Source organism: Chiroxiphia lanceolata, chromosome 26 (assembly GCF_009829145.1).
Source record: "Chiroxiphia lanceolata isolate bChiLan1 chromosome 26, bChiLan1.pri, whole genome shotgun sequence".
Classification (NCBI taxonomy): Eukaryota; Metazoa; Chordata; class Aves; order Passeriformes; family Pipridae; genus Chiroxiphia; species Chiroxiphia lanceolata.
Window position 1 is genome coordinate 4,452,398 of NC_045662.1, and position 19,180 is coordinate 4,471,577.

The following is a 19,180-nucleotide window of genomic DNA, read 5'->3' on the forward strand; positions in this document are numbered from 1 at the left end:
CGTCCCGCGATGGGAGCACGCGGGGGGTGCGTGGGAAAACGTGGGCAGCACGTGGGCACGGCACCGGCACCGGCATTGCACCAACATGAACTGCCACGGCACCGACGTGGCACTGTCATGGCACCAACACGTGTGGCCATGGCACCAACATGCATTGCCATGGCACTGACATGGCATGGCCACGGCACTGGCACAATACCAGCACCCGGGGCCACAGCACCGGCACGGTCACGGCACCAACACGCGTGGCCATGGCATGAACATGACATGGCCACGGCACCACGGGGGCATCGCCCGGGTGCCACAGCCCCGGCCCGAAGGCACGTGTTGGGGCTGGTGCTGCCAGGGGGGTGGGGGTGAACCCCCAAACCCTGTGCCCCCCCAGCACGGGCAGCAGTGGTCGGCTCCTATTGCACCACCCACAGCCGGTGCCACCGGGACCCCCCAGTGCCAGGACCCCCTGAGCCGGGACCCCCTGAGCCAGGCACCCGGTTGGGGGTTTAAGACATTTTGCACCAAGGTCAAATCCGGTGCTGGTACTTGGGGCCGGGGGCATGTGCCCCCCCAGGGCACCCTGGGGTGCCACGGCCCCTCTGTGCCCCCCGACCCGGCTGCAGGGGTCCGGCAGGGCCCCCTGACATGACCCCCATGGTGGGGGTGTCTGGGGTGTTGGGGGAGCCCAGCCGGGCCCCCTGTGCCCAGGGTGGGGGGGACGTGTCTGGTGTTGGGATTTTCTGCTTTTAAACGACCCGTAAAAAGATTTTTTTTTTTTAATTACAAAAATTATATATTTTATATATATTTATTATTATATATATATATATTAGCTTAGGTGGGCCCGGCCTGCCTCGCCGGCCCCCCCCCGGCCCGCGCCCCCCCTCGGCCGCCGCCTGAGGTAAGAAAAAATTCACAAACCTAAATTTGGGGGGGGAAAAAAGGTGGTAAAACCATTCCCGGGTGCTCCCGTTGCAGCTGTGCCCCCCCCCCCTCAAAACCCCCCATGGGACCCCCCTGCCGGCCCCCCCTCCCCCCCAGCCCGGCCCCCCAGGAGCATTAGGGGGGGCGGTTGGGGGTGCAGCCCCCCCGAAGTGGTGCTGCCGGGGGGCCGGGGCTGTAGTGCTGTGGGGGGTCCCGGGGGGGGGGGCACCCTCTGCCCCCCCGCCGGCGCCTCCGGGGCCTTTGCAAACTCCTGACGGACACGACAAAACCCACGAGGACGAGGGGAAAAACAACAAAAAAAAAGGACAACGGAAAAGTTGGGGGTTTGGGGGGGGGGGCAGACCCCCCTCCCCAGCGTCCTGCAGCGCCCACCGTCCGCGGCGCTTGGCACAAAATTGTCTTCTCTCAGCCCAAAAAAAAAAGACAGAGAACCCCCAAAACCCCGAATCTGGCCCCGAATCTGGGGATAAAGGGGAGGGCACGGGGGAAGGGGGTCACCCCAGCCGGGGCAGACCCAGTGGGCTGGGGGGGTCCACCAGCCCTGCGCCCCGATGGGCTGGGGTCCCCCCGCTGCCGCTGTGCCCCCCGTGCCCCCTGCCCTGCTATGGGGGGGTCCTGGCCCCCACCTTGCTATGGGAGGGGTCCTGGCCCTCACCCTATTAGGGGGGTGGGTCCTGGCCCCCCGCCCTGCTTTTTGGGGGGTCCTGGCCCTCACCCCACTATAGGGATGAAGGTCCCAGCCCCTGCCCCTGCTATGGGGGGGGTCCTGGCCCCCCACCCTAGTCCCCCAAAATTGCTGCCCGGCCAAAAGTGCATGTGGCCACGGCCCCCCCAGCCGGGGCAGCCTCTCCCTGTGCAGCCCAGAGCCCCCTCCTCTCCTCCCCTGCTCTTCCTCCTCCTCCTCCTCCTCCTCCTCCTCCTCCTCCTCCTCCTTCCAAAGTGCAGTTAGTTTAATATTTTAGCCTCTCAGGGAGGGAAATAAATGCTTAAAAAATAATAATCTACGAAGAGAAGGACAATAAAGGGAACGCTCGACCGTCGGGGCCCTTCCCTGTGCAAACAAACAAAATTCGTCAAGTCCTGGGGCGGGGGGGCAGGGTGGCCATGGGGGGGCACAGCGGGACCCCCGCCCTGGGCGCAGCGTCCCCTTGTCCTTACAGGGGGACGAGAAAGATTTGGGGGGGGGGGGGGGCCAGAGCAGGGTTGGGGGGACCCGGGATGGGGAGGTGTCAGCCCTACACCTCCTGGTCCTCGAAGACCTCGAGGAAGAGGGGTGGGAAGAGCTCGGTGGGACACTCCACCTTCATGTGCAGGAAGCGCTGGGTGGCAGGCGCCGATCATCCGCAGATCCGTCACCTTCATCAGCAGCTTGGGCCAGAAGTGGGGAATGTTGTGTTTGCGGTAGTTGATGTAGTGCTCGAAGGCCAGCAGGTACGTCTCCTGGCACTTCTCGATCTTCTCCACGCAGATCAGCCCCGTCCGGTCTGCGGGGAATCACCATGGGATCACCACGGAACATGTGGAATCACAGCGTGGCTTGGGGTGGGAGGGACCTTAAAGCCCACCCAGTCCCACCCCCTGCTATGGGCAGGGACACCTCCCACTATCCCAGGTTGCTCCAAGCCCAGTCCAACCTGGCCTTGGACATTTCCAGGAATGGGGCAGCCACAGCTTCTCTGGGCATCCCGTGCCAAGGCCTCACCCCCCTCACAGGGAGGAATTTCTTCCCAATATCTCATCTAAATCTCCTCTTTTTAGTTTAAATCCCTCCCCTTTGACTTGGCACTCTCTGTCCATATAAGAATCTGGCATCCAAGGAGATTTGCCCTCCTACAGGGCTGAGTGCCCACACACCCCCTGGGTTTTGGGGTTCCCACCCCACAGACCTGCATCAGCCTGGCAGGGGTCCCCAGGGCACCGAGGGGCTCAACCCATGCCCACACTTTGCAGCCCAGGTTTCAACACCACAGATTACAGTGCCCACCCCATGCTCCTGGGCACTGGGAATTGGGGTATCCCCCTACCCCTTCCAGCCTGGCACAGCTCCCCAGAGCTCTGGACTGGGTTCTTACCCCACGACCTCCTGGCAAAGCTCCCTAGGTGCACTGGGGCGCCCACCCCATATCTGCCCCTAAATCCAAGGGAGCACAGTTTCCCATCCAACACACCCTGCAGATGCTGGGGGGCTTTGCATCAGGGTGCCCACCCAACACATCCCCAGCACAGACTCTGGGCACAGGGGTGCCCACCCAACACAGCCATAAGATACTGCAGATGCTGGGCATTAGGGTGCCCACTCAATGCACCCCCAAATGCTGGAGGCTCTGGGCACAGAGGTGCCTACCCAACACGTCCCCAGGAGAGACTCTGGGCATGGTGGTGCCCACCCAACACACCCTGAAAATGTCAAGGGGGCTCTGGCATCAGGCTACTCACCTGACACACCCCCAGGATACTGAGGACTCTGGGCATGAGGGTGCCAACCCAACACACCCCCCAAATGTTCGGGGAGCTCTGGCATCGGGCTGCTCACCTGACACACCCCCAGCATACTGAGGACTCTGGGCACGGGAGTGCCAACCCAACACACCCCCAGGACAGATGGGCACTCAACACCTCCCAGGATACTGACTCTGGGCAGGGGGGGTGCCCACCCAACACACCCTCCGATTCCCCGGGCACCAGCGTGCCCACCCGGTACCTGAGGACATGAGCAGCACGGCCTGGAGCAGGGCCACCTCGGTGTCATCCAGGTTGAAGGCAGAGAGGGACTTGCCCAGGTCGAAGATGGCATCGGAGACGACGCCGAGGCCGCCGTTCTTGAGCTGCTCTCGCTTCACCGCCATCTCCCCGCTCAGCGTCAGCGTCTCGCTCTCGGGGTCGTAGCGCACGGCCGCCCGCAGCGACATGATCTCCATGCAGCACCCCTTGAGCAGGATGATCTGGTCCTCGCAAGGCAGCTGGGGGGGGGGCACGGCGGCAGTTTGGGGGGGTTTGGTGTGACTCAGACCTGGACAGTTCCGCTCTGGTCCCCCCCCCAAAACCTCCCGGCCCCCCCCCTCCCGCCGTTACCTCCGAAAACATGGGCAGTTTTTTGGCAAAGTCGACCACGCGGGTGATGGCCGGGGTGATGATTTTTGTAAACTCGCTGAATGCCTCCAGGTCGACTTGTCCCCGTCGGGCATGGAGGCCATGGGGGACTGGCCGATGTCCTCGGGCTGTGGGGGACACAGAGGCATTGGGGGGGGTGGAGTGTCCCCAGGACCCCCATGGTGGTGTTGGGGGTGCGGTGTGACCGTGTCCCCCATTGAGACCCCCACAAACAGACAGGGACAGTGGGGGCTGTGGTGTAACCGTGTCCACCCTGGGATCCCCATGGTGGACAGTGGCACATGGTGGTGCAGTGTGACCATGTGTTCCCCCCCCAGGATCCCCACGGCAGCACTGGGGGCTGTGACATTATTGGGACCCCCATGATGGACAGCAGCGTTGGGGGGCATGGGGGACCGCTTCCCCACCCTGGGGGGTGCAGTGTGACACTGTGCCCCCCTCAGGACCCCCATGTCACTGGGTAACACGTGTGGCAGGGCTGGGTGCAGCAGCCAGGAGAGGGAGCTACGTGACAGGGCCAGGGCCAGGGCCAGGGCCAGGGCTGGGGCCACCCATGGGCACAGCTGTCCCCTTCGGTCACCGCTCACCCCTGAACTCTTTGGGGGTGACCAGCTCAAGGACACCGAGTGACATCCCAACCCCCCCCAACTCCACCTGCCCAAGGACACCAGTGACATTCCAACCTGGCACTGCCAGCACTGCTGCACGTGTGCACTGAGCGTGTGGGTGCTCAGCAAACCCCGGCTGGGGGGTCGGGGTGGTGATAAGGTCCCTTTGCTGCATCCCCTCACCAGGAATTTCCGCTTCTGCTTCCAGTGGCTGCCCTGGGCGTTGGTGCTGCGGTGGGCTTCTGTCACCACGTGGATCAGCTCCCACTCCTCGGCGCTGGGGTTGGGGCGATGCTGCAGCGACTTGATCATCTCCTCCTTCCGCCGCCGCTCCCGGTTCTCCTCGATCAGCTTCCGCTTCGCTACCCGCTTGGAGTCATCCAGCACCACTGCCAGGACCCCCGATATCACCTGAGAGCCCCCACCAGCCAGGAGTCCCACCAGACACACATCCCACGGCTGCAGCACAGCACCCCACGGTGACACCCCAGCCTGCTCCTGACGGTGCTCCAGGCACCCCAACCCACCCCACGGCACCAGGACCACAACCCCCCCCCCAGCAGCCCCCCACCATCAGCTGGGACCCCCTCAGTCAGCCGAACCCTCCACGTGTATCCCACCCCGCTGATGCATCACGGTGTCCTGTGCCCGACACCTGGTCCTGTGGCTGCTCTGGGTACCCCAACATGCCCCACGGTGCCAGGACCCCAACCCAGCCCTCCAGCCAAGCCCCCCCGTGTCCCCCCACTCACAGTCCATGGCCATGCCCACGGAGATGCACTTCTTGAAGCGGCAGAGCTGGCACTGGTTGCGGGTGATCTTGTCGATGACGCAGCACCCATCGTACTTGCAGGAGTAGGTGGGGTGCAGGTTCTTCTGGATGGTCCGACGGAAAAATCCCTGGGAGGGTGCAGGGGGTGACACGGTGAGCGCCACTGAGCCCTGCTGAGTCCCCCTGAGCCCCCTGCCCCAGCTCACCTTGCAGCCCTCGCAGGTGATGCAGCGGTAGTGGTAGCCGGTGGCCTTGTCCCCGCACACCACACACTGTTCATCTTTGTCCAGGTAACTAGGGATGTACCCTGTGGGGACCCCCGGGTCAGGGACCCCCATGGCAGAAACCCCCACGGTGCCCCAGGCCAGAGATCCCCAGCTAGGGACCCACACAGTACCCCAAGTCAGGGGCCCCAGGCTTGCTCCGTGACAGAGACCCCCATGACAGGACCTCCAGGGCACTCTAAGTCAGGGACCCCCACAGCACCCTGTACCACGGACCCTGGTATCAGGGACCCCCACATCAGATATTCCATGGGGGACCCCAAGTCAGAGATCCCCCTATGCCCGCATCAGGGACCCTCCGCACACCCCCTGCCAGGGACCCCCAGTGGTTCCCCCCTCTTTGTGCCTCAGTTTCCCCTCCGTCAGCACCCACTGAAGCCCTGACGCTGCCCCTCAGCCTGGCACAGGAAGGGTTAAAGCTGGGGGGGGTGTCAGAGTGGGGGTGGGTCTGAGCCCCCCGCACCAATAAAGCCCCCATTATCCCATTATCCGGCTGGGGACCGGCAGCGGGGGGTCCCCATCCCCCTGCTGCCAAAGACCCACTGTCCCCACCATTCCAGGGTCCCCCCGCCTGGCAGCCCGGGGACCAGCCCCCCACCTCCCCCAGCTCCCCCATCACCGTCCGCACGGGGAAACTGAGGCATGGAGCACCCATGACATCCGGGGGGGCTCTCCAGCAACGGGACCCCTGTGCCCCCCCGGGGAGCCCACCCCTGTCCTCTGTGGTGCTGGATGAGGGGATCCCTGGGGCAGAGGGGTGCAAAGGATGAGTGGGTGTGGGCACTGGCACCCCCGGGACCGCCGCACCCACCTGGGACCCCCCTAAACCCGGCGTGTGGGACCCCACGAGCCCACCCTGGCGCTCTGTGGGTGCTGGATGGGGGGGGTCCGCGGGTGTTCCCCCCCTCCCAGAGCGGGGCGGGTGCAGGGGATGGGCGGGAGCCGGACGCCCGGGTCCCCCCTGGCCCCCCCCCCGTCCCACCCATGGGTCCTGCCGGCGCCGGCCGCTCCCCCGCCGGGGAATGGGGCAGGGCGGGGGGCAGCGCCCGCGGGGCCCCCCTTATCGCCACCCCAGGGCGCTGCCGACCGGATGGCACCGCCCCGACCCAGGGGCGCCGAGGGGGACGCGGGGGACGGGGACCCGGGGACCCTGCAGGGATATGGGGTGTCCAGGGGACCCTGGGGAGACACGGGGACCTCGGGTGCCCATCAGGGACATGGGGTATCCATGGGGTGCCTGGCTGGGACTTGGGGATCCCAGGTGCCCACTGGGGATGTGGGGAAAGGAAATGGGGCTCCTGGGGTGCCCGCAGGGGACAAGGGGTGTCCGTGGGACCCTGGGGATGTGTCCAAGGGACCCTGGGGTGCCTGGCAAGGACATCGGGTCCTGGGGTGTACCCCAGGGACATGTGGTGTTCAAGGGACCCTGGGGTGCCTGGCAGGGACACAAGGGTCCCTGGGTGCCCACCAGGGGACAAGGGTGCCCATGTGTTCAGGGGATGGAGTGTTCAGGGGATCCTGGCCAGGACTTGGGGAACCCAGGGTGCCCACCAGGGACATGGGGTCTGCGGGATGCAGGTGGACATGGGGTGCCTGTGGAACCCAGCGAGAACGTGGGGTGCCTGGGTGACCTGGGGGTGCCTGGGTGACCTGGGGGTGCCCACGGGCCATGGGGTGCCCAGGTGTCCTTGTACCTGACAGCTGCTCTTCACAAACATTGGCTGCTCTTTCTTTTGCGCTTCCCATCCAGCCACCTGCGGGGGGGGGACAGGCTGGTAGGGTGCCCATGACCCCCCACTGCCCCCCAAACTTCCACAGCCCCGAGACCTCCCATAGTCCCCCGAACTGCCTCGTCCCTCTTTCCTGCTGGGAGGTGGGCACCCCCCGCCGGGGGTCCCACCGGGGCGATGTCACAGGTGGGGTGCAGGATGGGGGGGGGGCCCTGGGGATCCCCCTCCCGGAACAGACCCCTCCCCCCCCCAGAACACGGCAGCGCCCGGGGGGAGCCTGGGACCGGGATGGGGGGGGGGAGGGGAAGGGAAAGGGTGGCGGGTGGGGGAGGGAAGGAAAGGGTGGGGGGTGGGGAGGGCGGGGGAAGAAGTGGGGGAGGGGCGGGTGTGGGGGAGGGGCTCATTCACAGTCAAAGACAAAATGTCCTTTTGCTGAGCGGGGAAATGACGTCATCGGGGGCTCAGCCAATGGCGCGCCGGGGGTCCGCGCGCGCCCGTCCCCGCGGGGGGGCCCAAGGAGGGGGGGGTGGGCACCGACGGGGGGGGCGCGGGGGAGGTCCTGGGATCCAGTACAAGGTGACCCCGGGCCGGGCCACCCCCGGGGGCCCGAAATAGCCCGGGGGCGGGGGTGGGGGCGAGGGGCCCCCGCGGGGAGGGGGGGGCTTGGAGAGGCCCAGTGGGGGACACGAGTGTGGACGGTGGGCGTGGGGACACACCGGGCAAGGGGGCACGGGCACACCCGGGCAGGACACACCTGGGGACAAGAGGGGTGCAGGGGGACATGGGGGGCACAGGGCTGGTGGGGGTACCCGGGGTATGGGAATGCACAGGACACAGGGACACCCAAGGACAGACACGTGGGGACACATGAAGTGGATGAGGACACAGTGGACACGGGGACACACAGGGCAACAGGGCACACAGAGGGCATGGACACACACACGACCACGCAGGGGCACAGGGGACACAGCGGGCACAGGGACACACGGGGCATGTGGACACAAGGACACCCAGGGCACAGACATACACCACCATGCAGGGACACGTGAGGACATACGACACGGTGACACAAGGGTCACAGTGGGGCATGGAGCCACAAAGGACACCCAGGGCACAGACACATCCATGCCCATGCAGAGACGCCATGGGGACACACTGGGCAGGGCGAACACGGGGACACTGGGCACGGGGACACAGCGGGCACAGGAATACAGGGACACCCAGGGCACAGGGACAACCAAAGGGCACGGACATACACATGACCATGCAGGGACATGTGGTGACACAAGGCATGAGAACGCAAGGGACCACCCAGGGCACAGACACATCCACGCAGGGACACATGGGGACACACCAGGCACGGGGTCACGGGCACAGGGACACACCGGGCACAGGGTGCAGCGGGCATGGGGACACTTGGGCACACACACAGCACTAGGACACTCTGGGCACGGCCAGGTCCACCCAGGGGACAGAAGGGGACACGCCGGGCACGGTGCCACGCATGTCCCGTGCTGGGGCTCACCGGGTGTCCTCTGGCTCCGACAGCGGGTCCAGGGTGTGGGCTTCTGTTCATTCACCGCAATTCCATCAAGGAGCGCTCAGCACCGACCGGGGGGGCTCCGGCGCCACGCGGGGCCACGGCGGGGGGCACGCGGGAGGCCACGGCGGGGCTACGCCGCTCTCATCCCCAGTTCCCCTCATTGCTCAGCACTCCACGCGAGCATCCCGGCTGCACCCTGCGGGACACGGGGGTCAGCCCCGACCCCTGGGGGGGGGGGGGTCTGTAGTGGTCAGAATGGGACCTCAGTGACGGGATGAGGAGCAAGCCGGGGAGAACAGAAAGGAGCCCTTGTAGGGGGCGCAGCCCCTGCTGCGTCGGAAGCTGGGTACGATCTGCAAGAACGCGTGGAGTGTGCAAGGGCAGCAAGGGCTTTCCTGCGTGAAGCACGAGGGACGTGCAAGGACACGTGGATGGAGCGACGTGCATGTGTGCAAGAGCACGGGCTGGGCCCAGTTGCACCGTGGGGATAGTTGCACAGGGACTGAAAACACAACCATGGGTGTGCAAGGCTGGTAGCATAAATGGCGTGCAGAGCGTTCAGGTTTGTGAGAGTTGCACAGGCGTGAGAGAGTGCACAGGGGTGTGAGAACGGCAGGGTGTGGGCAAGGCTGGGAGAAGCATTAAGGGGGCGTGCAGGGTGTGCAGGAGCACGTCAGGGGGGTGCAGGCTGTGTTAGAGCGGGTGTGTTGTAAACACGCACGGTGTGTGAGAGTGTCCCCAGGTGTGCAGGCTGAGAGCCTGGGGGAGGACACAAACACACACGGGGATGCAGGGGGTGCTGATCCCACCCGCACGCGGCGGGCTGGGGGGCCCCCAAAAGGCAGGGAGAGCCCGTCGGGTGGGGGTGCACAGGACCTGCCAGGGAAGTGCCCCCAGCACTGTGCTTGGGGCCAGGCTGACCCTGATAGATTCACCAATGTGTGGACACCCCGAAGCTGGGAGTGGGGGGTGACTTGGGAGGGGGTGACTTACGGGGTGGGGTGCCGGGGTCCAGGCAATCCCTCCTCTGTGAGCTCTCCTGTACAAAGACACGGCGGATGGGGATGTCAGGGCGTGGGCACCCGGGGGGCACCCACTGCCCCCCGCCGATCCCCGTGTTTGGGGGAAACTGAGGCACCCTACCCCCCAGATCCCCCCTTCCCTTCGTTCCCCTCCGTCTCCACAATCGCCATGGGAACCAGCACCCCTCCAACACCCCCCAGCACTCCAGTGGGCGGGGGGGGGCCCCTCACTGCCCGTGCCGGCGCGGGGGGCCCCCTGCCCGCGGGGGGCGGGGGGGCCGGGCCGCGCGGGCGCCGTGCCCACCCCGGGCTCCTCCGCTCCGCGCGGGGACAGCAGAAAGTAGGTCACGTTTGTCTTGGCCGCCGCAGAAATTCCTCCGGCGGATTTAAAACGCAGCGGACGGGGCTGGGGGCCCCACGACACCCCCACGCCACGGGGCGCCCCGGTCGGCCCCCCCCCCCGAGGCAGGGACACCCCGAGCAGCGAGGGATGGGGGGGCGAGGGATGCGGCACCCGGGGGTGCACGGGGCACCCCGCGCCGCTGCGGCGCACGAGGGGTTTGCACCGGGGGTCCCCCAGACCCCCTGAGGGGGGGCGTCTCCTGCACCCCTCCGCGGGGAAACTGAGGCACGGCAGCGCACCCACCACCCCCGGGGTGCGTTCTCCCTCTGGGGGGCTCATGGCTGGGGCTGGCCGCCCCTCTCCGCAGCCCCAGGCCGGGTTTGAGACCGGCGGTACCTATAGAGCCGGGGGCTGCAGCAAATGTTTGTTCCATATGGAACGGCGCGCGGAGAACTTCCAAGTATAGGCACTGGCAGGGATCCAGGGCTGCGCGGCCCCCCGGGCACCGGCCCCCCCGCCGCCCACCGCCCCCCTCCCCCGGGACCCCGCGCACGGGCAGAGCCCCGACACGCTCGGTGCATGTGTGGGGCTGGGGGGCGTCGACACCGCGGTGAAACTGCCATGGAGTGGGATCTGGGGTGTCCCCAAAGCTGGGTGGGCTCAGCTGCCCCTGCCTCAGTTTCCCCACTGGGGTGGCCTGGTGGGACAGCCCCAAATGAGAGGGGCTCAGGGCTAAAGCCGGGGGGCTGCAGCGCAAAGTTGGGGTTCGCTGCCACAGCGAGACCCCACCAGCCCCCTGACACCCCTGGGATCACCCAGTGGAGCCTGCGGTGCCGCTCCAGGAACTGTCACTCGAGGAATCCTGGGCGCGCTGGGGCGGCCCAGACAGACAGACAGACAGGAGAGGCGGCTCTACTCCTCCTCCTCTTCCTCCTCCTCCTCCTCCTCCAGCAGGACACGTGTGATGAGCGCAGTCAGGTCTCAGCCCACCCTGCGCCGCCGGCACCCAACCTGCGCGTCCCACCTGCAGGACCAGGTGCTGGGTGGGAGGGGGTGGCAGCCGGAGGGAGCCCCCCCGTGCCCCTCCAGCCCAGCCTCACGCCCAGGGGAGCGTTTCTGCTGAGTCGGGTGGTTGCAGGCAGCGGAAAACAACCCAGGGGCAAAGTCCGGGGCTGGGCCAGCGGCGGGAGCCACCTCACCCCACCGGGGGCACCCAGCACCCCGGTCCCCGTGGACCCCACCCCTGGGGACGCTCAGAATGGGGAACTCACCCCACGGGACACCCCTCTGCGAATGCACCAGCTGCCTCCCTTCAGCTGGATGCAGGGGCTGGGCACCGGGGCCACCCCAGGGGGCCACCAGTGTGTCCCTGCCCCCCGGGACAGATGGGCTCCGGGGGTCCCAGCACCCCCCCGCCCAGCTGCAAGCCGGGTCAGGGAGGTGAGGGCCTAAGCGCTTTAGCCACGGTGCCAATTAGTGTGATTAGCGCAGGCTGGGGGCAGGGCGCCGCGGGCAGACCCGCAGCCACCGGCCAGCGATGCCCGGCCACGGCCGCAGTGTCACCGCGGGCACCGGGGCAGTGTCACCGCGGGCACTGCGGCGTCACGGCGGGCACCGGGGCAGTGTCACGGTGGCCACGGGCAGCACCAGGGTGGGCACCAGGGTGGCACAGCTCTGCCCCTGCCCGAGGATCCCTGGCTGCACTGTCTGGCAGGACAGCACCGTGGAGCATGTCCAGGCACAGGGCACCTGCCATGGCACGGCTGGCAGCACCCGGCACGTGCCGGTTCCCTGTGTGTCCGTGCCAGGTGCCACACGCGCTGCTCTCAGTGCTGAGCACTCACCCCGCACCTGTGTCAGTGCAGGGCACACCATCCCCGGTGCCATGCGGTGCCCGGTGCCATGGGCACGTGTGGCAGCGGGGACAGCGAGCTGTGCTGCTGTGCTGTGCCGTGCAGTGCCGGGAGGCTGCAGGAATCCCAGGCATGCGCAGCAGCTGGGCAGCCCCAGCGAGGGGGATGCCACGGGCCTGACATCAGGGCAGCCCACCCTGTGCTGTGGCCTGAGGGCCTTGGACAGTGCCCTCTCCCCACATAGGCAGGGTCCGGGTCATGCTGTGGCATAGGAAGGCTGAGCTGGGTCTGTCCTCCCTGTGGCTTGGTGGCTCACAGAATCCACCACAAGAGTGTGGGCTGGTGGCTGCAGGGACAGTGACCTGCTCTGACACTGAGGGGGCACCCAGGTTGTGGCCTCGTGCCTCCGACGTGCCCTGTGTCCGACGGGTCCTTCATCACCACCGCGGGAACCTGCCCCATGACCCCCACCCTGCCCTGCAGCCCCCACGAACCCCACGGGACTGCCGGTAACTTTACGTCCAACCCAGGCCACACCGGCCACTCCTTCCTGCAGTGTCCGAGTGTCCGGCTGTGCCTCGGTTCCCCCTCCCACCGGAGCTGCCTGGCAAAGGAACAGCCACGGTGCCACATCTCCAGCACCGTGCTCCCCGTGCCAGCACACAGGACAAGGCCCATCCCTGTGTCACTGCTCCTCCAGGCCATAGGGGTCACCCAGCAGGACCCCCGAGCTCCTGGCATGTGCTGAGTGTGCCCGGTCTCAGCCTCAGGGCGGCTGCAGGCCCTGAACCCTGCAGGGTGCCCCCAGCCCCAGGAGGTGTGCCGGGACGCCGGGAGCTATTCTCAGCCTTGGCACAGGATGGGACGTTTCTAAATTGGGGGCTCCGATTCACGTGCACCAGGACGGGGTGGGGGGGGCCCTTGGGTCCCCCCCCGGGGGCCCCGCTTGAAGGGGGGAGGCAGCCACACGGTGCCCGGGGTGGGCACCGATGTGGGGACACGGGAACGGGCACTGGGACGTGGGAACGGGCACTGGGACACGGCACCAAGACTGCCCAGGGGTGCGTGACCCCGCCGAGAAGGGAACACGGGGGACAGTCCCCAGTGTCCCCTCAGCCACCCGACCCTGCCCGAGGGTCTGCAGCACCGGGGACACCCTGAACGACACCACCCTGGGGGAGCCCGGCCCCGCTGCGCCCCCCGACTGCATCCAGTCCGAGCGGGACCCTGGGCGCACAGCCGCGCCTGCCTTGCCTTCACCGCATCCCCCCGCTCCTCCTCCTCCTCCTCACTCCCCCCAGCCCGGAGGGGGACCCAGGCGTCCGGCCCCGCCCCCGCGCACCGGCGGCTGCGCGGGGTCCGGTGGGGCCGGGGGGCCGCGGGATGGGACCCCCGGGGCGGCCCCGCCGCCGCTCCGATCTCCGCTGCCCCGGGAATGCGCGCGCGGAGTGGAGCGGAGCGGGAGGGGGGGGTCCCGCTTCCTGCAGCCACCGCCCCCTGGGAGGGGTCTGGGGGTGCGCCCGCAGCCCCCCCCCGCGCTGCGTAGGGTGCGGGACCCCGGGCGTGCACGGCCCGCGCTCCCCCCTCCGGACCCCGCCCGCGGGGCGGCCCCGCGAAGGTCACGGCCGGGCGAGTGGGGAGTCGGGAGGGACCCCATGCGAGGACCCCTCGCCGCCGGCCCGCGGGGAGGGGCCCGCACCATTGCGGGGGGCACACGCAGCCGCACGGCACCGCCGGGGGGGGGGGACGCACCGCGCCCCCACCCTGCGCCAAGACCCCGGGCGGGGAAGCCCCCCCAAACCGGTTCCACCGGGGCTTGCCCGCTCCCCACGGCGGCCCAGCCCCCCCTCGCACCCCGGCGGAGCCGCGGGGGTCCCCGGTGCCGTCGGGGGTCAGGTGGGGTAAGGCGCAGCCCGGCCTCCCGGTGCCGCTCCCGGTGCCGGTGCCGGTGTCAGTCCCTGGCGGGGGGGTCACGGCGGCTCCGCGGCTGAAGGTCGCGGTCCCGGGGTGACCTTGGCCGTGGCGCACGCCCGCCCCTTCCTCAGTTTCCCCGCATCGTACGGAGGGGACGCGCCGGAGCCCGGCCGGGACCGCATCCCGCGCCCTGACGGCGACACCGGGACCGGGGGCAGGATCCGCCCCTCCTGGGGCTGGGGTGGGGGACACCCCGCGGGACCGCGGGGCGCAGTGGGGAGGGGAGCCCCCGCCACGCCCCGCGCCCCGCTCAGGGCAAAGCCCGGGGTGCGGGGCTGGAGGCCCCCCCGCTCCGCCGCACTGGGGACGCCCCCCCGCTGCCCCCGCCCCAACCGGGAGCGGCCGAACCGCCCCCCCCGCCCCCCCGCGCTCCGCTCCCGGTGCAGAAAAAAATAATAAAAAAAATATTTTAAAATTTTAAAAATAAAAGAAATCGCAGCATTCCCACCGCCCTGCGGGGCGGTTGCGGGGGGGCGGCCACGGGGTCCACTAAAGCCCCCGCGGACACCCACGGCGCCGTCACGGCCCGGCCGTCCACGGTTCCCCCCCCCCGCCGCGACAGGGCCACGGCCTGCCCACGGCCCGGCCCCGCGACCTGCCCACGGCGCGGCCCCGCGCCCGTCCCCGCAGAGCCACGCCGCGGCCCGGACCCCGCCACGCCGCCACGCCACGGCCACGGGGGGGCCGCGGGGCCGGGGGGCCACGGCCGGGGGGGGCTGCCCCCGTGGCGTGGCGTGGCGGGCGGGGGGCAGCGCCGTGCCCCGCATGCAGCAGCAGCCCCGGGTGCGGTGGGGGGGGGGGCGCGGTGTCCCCCCCCCGCCCCCACGGGGGAACGCGGCCCCCCCGCCCCACGCCAAACGCCCGGATTTTCCAAGGAAAAAAAAAAATCTTTCCCCGTGTTTTTTCCTCGCGGTTCGCGGGCCCCGAGCCCCCCGCGGGCCCCGAGCCCCCGCCCCGACCACCCCTCACCCTCCCCAATTCCACGCGCCGACTGCGCCCGTGCTCAGCCGGGGGGGGCGGCCGGGGGGGGGCGGGTAAACAACCGGGGAGGCGGCGGGGCCCGGGGTGGGGGCGGCGGGGCCGCTCGGGCCGTACCTGGGGGGCGGCGGTGCGGGGCGCGGGGCGGCGGTGCGGGGCGCGGAGCGGGGCGCGGAGCGGCGGTGCGGGGCGCGGAGCGGAGCGGGGCGCAGCGGCGGCGGCGGCGGCGGACGAACGGCGCTGGCTCCTCCCTCCCCGGCCCCGCCGCCCGCCCGCTCCGCTCCGCCGCGGCCGCAGCCCCCTCCGCCGGCCGCAGCCGCTCCCTGCACCCGCCGCGCCCGGCCCCGCGTGGGGACCCACGGGGGAGCGGCGGGGACCGCGGGAGGGTGGTCCCCCCTCACCCCCGGGATTGGGTGCGCCGGGCACGGGGAGCACGGGGTGGGGACGGTGCCCGTGGCCGAGTGCGTGATGGGAGCCCTGGCGGTGCCCGCGGGGATGTGGCGACAGTGACAACGGGGACGGAGCACAAGGGTGGGGGCTGTACATAGGGGGGGCTGGGAGCTGTGCCCACGGGGGTTGGGGACGGCACCCACGGGGAGCTGGGGACGGTGCCCACAGGGCCCCGGGGATGGTGCCCGTGGTTGGGTGAAGGTGGTGACCACAGGAGTTTGGGACGGTGCCCACGGGGATGTCGTGACAGTGACAACGGGGATGGGGAATGGTGACCACAGAGTGTGGGGGCTGTACCCAAGGGGGGTCGTACAAGGGGGGCCGGTGCCCGCGGAGGCCCAGGATGATGCCCGTGGCGGGGTGGGGATGGTGTCCACAGGGGCTGGGGACAGCACCCACGGGAATGCTGTGACAGTGACAACGGGGTGTGCACGGGGGATGAGGACAGCACCCACAGGGAGCGGGGGACAGCACCCACGGGCATGTTGTGACAGTGACAATGGGGACCGGGGACGCTGCCCGCAGGGTTTGGGGACAGCACCCGAGGGAGCTGGGGACGATGCCCACGGGGAGTGGCGATGGGGTGGAGATGATGCTCATGGGGAGCTGGGACGGTGCCCACGGGGGGTGGGAACGGTGCCCACGAGGCGGGGGGCTGCTCCGCACCCTGGGGTGCCCAGACCGGCCCCGCGGGACGGCACACACCGGATACGGGGATCCCACTCGGCCCTGCACCGCCCCGGGCAGGATCCGGCCCCGCGGGACACCAGCACGTCGGGGGGCCCTGCCCCTGCGCCCCCCGGGGGATCTGGGGGGCTAGACCCCGCTGTGGGAACGCGGACGGACCCCGCCGTGGTGCTGGGGGTGGCGTGCACCGGGAGCCCGGGGGCTCACAGGAGAGGGCGCTGGGGGTCCCCCCAACGGAGCCCCCCGACCCGCTCGTCCCACCCACCCCCTTCCCAGCAGTCCCTGCTCCCAGCCCCCCTTTTCCCCCCGGACTACACGTCCCGTCATGCCCGGGCTTAAAGCGCTGCTGCCGGTCCCCCCCCCAGCCCAACGCCCGCAGCTCAACCCTGGGACCCTCGGGGGCTCGGCCTGGCCGCCTCCCCCCCTCCAACCCCGTGGGTACCCCCTCCCTGGGCTGCACAGGCGGTGCGGTGGCACCCAGGGAATGAGGGGGATGGGGGGCCCCTGGGGATGAAGGCTTTCAGGAGCGTGAGGGTCCTCAAGGGATGAAGATTTCCGTGGGGGGGGCCCTAGGGGATGGGGATACTCGGGGTGCTCAGGCAGCACCCAGGGGAGGGGGATCCCTGAGCACAGCAGCTCTCAGGGAATGGTGCTCAGAATGGGGTCACCAAGGGGACAATGCCATCTGGGGGACAGAGGTCCCCAGGGGATGGTGGTCCTCGAGGATGGTGGTCCCCAGGCAATGAGGGTCCCCAGAAGATGAGGGTCCCAGGCCACGGGGCAGAGTGACACCCTGGGCTGCTGGTGGGTGTCCCCACAGCCCCCCTGGGCCCTCTGGACCCCTGCTGCCCCTGGTCCCCCCCCCAGCCCCGCAGTTCCTGTAGCCCTCGTGGGTCCCCTAGTCCCTGTGTCACCCTGGGCCCCCGTCCCCATGGCTGGAAGTCCCAGTGTGGCAGGGCAGTGGCAGCGTGACGGCCCCCCCGTCCCTCCCTGCCTGTTCCGTACACTTTATCCTCGGCAAACACGGCGCGGCCGCGGCCCCCCGACACCGTCTGCCTGCGATAAGGCTGTGGCTGAGCCTGCCTGCCCCGGCCCACAGGGCTCGGCCACCTCAGCAACACGCCGTGTCCCCAAATCCCCCCGCCCGTGGCCGTCCAGCACCCCCCACCCCGACAGGGACACTGAGGCAGGGCTGGGGTTCACCTGCGGAACCCCAGGAGCAGGGACAGGCAACTCTCACACTCTTCACCAGCCCCCCCATACCACATGAGGTGCCCCCAGTGCCAGCTCAGACCTCTCTGTGTCCCCTCAGCAGGGTGGGGACCCCCTGCCCTGCAGCAGACCCTGATCCAGGCGGATTTGGGATACAGAAGGGCCATGGTGTTCTTGGGGCGCAGGCGCTCGGCCGGAACACACTCATTAAAATTCATCCCGCTGCTCTGCAGCAGAGACACTAAATATAGCCCTGAGCCAGCAGTGCAGCCCCCCCAGACCCCCAGGATGAGGGTGACACCGGGCACCTCCATCCACAGCACCGGAGACCCCCATGGGGCAGCACCCACCACAGCCGGGGGGTCCAGGGTGTCCCCAGGCTCTGGATCAGACCCTTCACACCCTGCCAAACACTGGGACGGCCATGTGCCCCCAGCAAGGCCTGGCACTGGGGGGCCTGGTTGCCCCAGTGACCCGTGGGAAGGAGAAGCCCCCAGTGCTGGCCCCCGCTCCCCGCCTGCCCCCGGCGCTGGGAACAGCCCCGGCCCCTTCCGGCCCCCCCGGCCCCAGGCCGGAGGCAGCTGTGCCGGGGCGTCCTGCCAAGGCGCCGAGGCCTCGACGCCTTCCCCCTCCCTGGCCGCCCCCCCAGTGCCCCGGGGGGCTGTGACCCCCCAAGCACCCCCCACTGCCCCCCTACCCCACCAGGGCAGCACCCCCTGCCCACCAGGGTTTGGGGGTGCTGTGCCGTGGGGGGTGTCAGGGAAGCTCCTCTGGTCCCCTCCTGCCCGGAGACCCCCGTGGTGTCTGTTCCCCCGCCAGCTGTGGGGATTGGGCCCCCCCCCGGCACAGGAAATCCCTTCTCATGGACAGGGCCCCCCCCCTGGTGGGACCCCCCCGCTGCCGGGGCCCCTCGCCGGCTGGGCAGCCGCTCGCCCGCCTAATCCCGGCCCCGGCACGGGGGGATTTGCTGCGCCCCGGCCCCATGAATGATTAACCGGGGAATTAAGGGGCCGTGGAGCCCCCCCCGGGCAGGGTGGGGGGGGCAGTGGGTGACTGAGCTCCCACCCTGGCACCCTGGGGGGCTTCACCCTGCTCCTGAGAGGTGTGGGGCTCCCCTGGGGTGTTCTGGGGGTACTGGGTGTGTTGTGGAGCTGGGAGTGTTGTGGGGGTGCTGGGGGTTGTAGGGTGTTAGGGGGCTGGGGGTTCTGGGGTGCTGAGGGTTGTGGGGTGTTGGGGGTGCTGGGGGGCTGCTGGGCGCATTCTGGGGGTTCTGGGGGTGTTGGGATCCTGGGGGTCCTGGGGGGCTGGGGGTTCCAGGGGGCTGCCCCCCCCCAGCCCTGCTCCCCATCCTCCCGTTGCCATGGTGACGGCTGGCACCGTCCCTGGGGATATTTTTAGCTGCTGGTGCTGCGGGGAAGGGGTGGGTGGGCAGCCCAAGCCCATGGCTGTGACACGTGTGTGCACACGCGTGTGTCTGCAGTACACTCTTGCGCACACCTGTGTGTGTGTGTGTATCCAGGTGTGTACCTGTGTGGAGGGGTGTGCACCCTGCCCATGCGTGTCTGTGTGTGCACACAGGAGCGCACACGTGTCTGTGCACACGCTGCTGATCACACACATGCAGGCACACACGTGTGCACACCTGTGTGTGTTTGCACCCATGCACAGGTACCT

The 19,180-nt window shown here is 69.1% G+C and overlaps 1 protein-coding gene across 1 annotated transcript; it reads right to left on the reverse strand.

The window, feature by feature from the left end:
- Window positions 1–2,064: 2,064 nt before the first annotated feature.
- THRA (thyroid hormone receptor alpha) lies at window positions 2,065–9,117 on the reverse strand. Its single transcript, XM_032711183.1, is given in 10 exon segments — window positions 2,065–2,262; window positions 2,264–2,423; window positions 3,641–3,899; window positions 4,012–4,106; window positions 4,109–4,157; window positions 4,842–5,047; window positions 5,411–5,558; window positions 5,637–5,737; window positions 7,409–7,468; window positions 8,970–9,117. Coding segments are annotated over 9 exon segments (1,158 nt in total). The 5' UTR covers window positions 7,461–7,468; window positions 8,970–9,117; the 3' UTR covers window positions 2,065–2,174.
- Window positions 9,118–19,180: the final 10,063 nt, after the last annotated feature.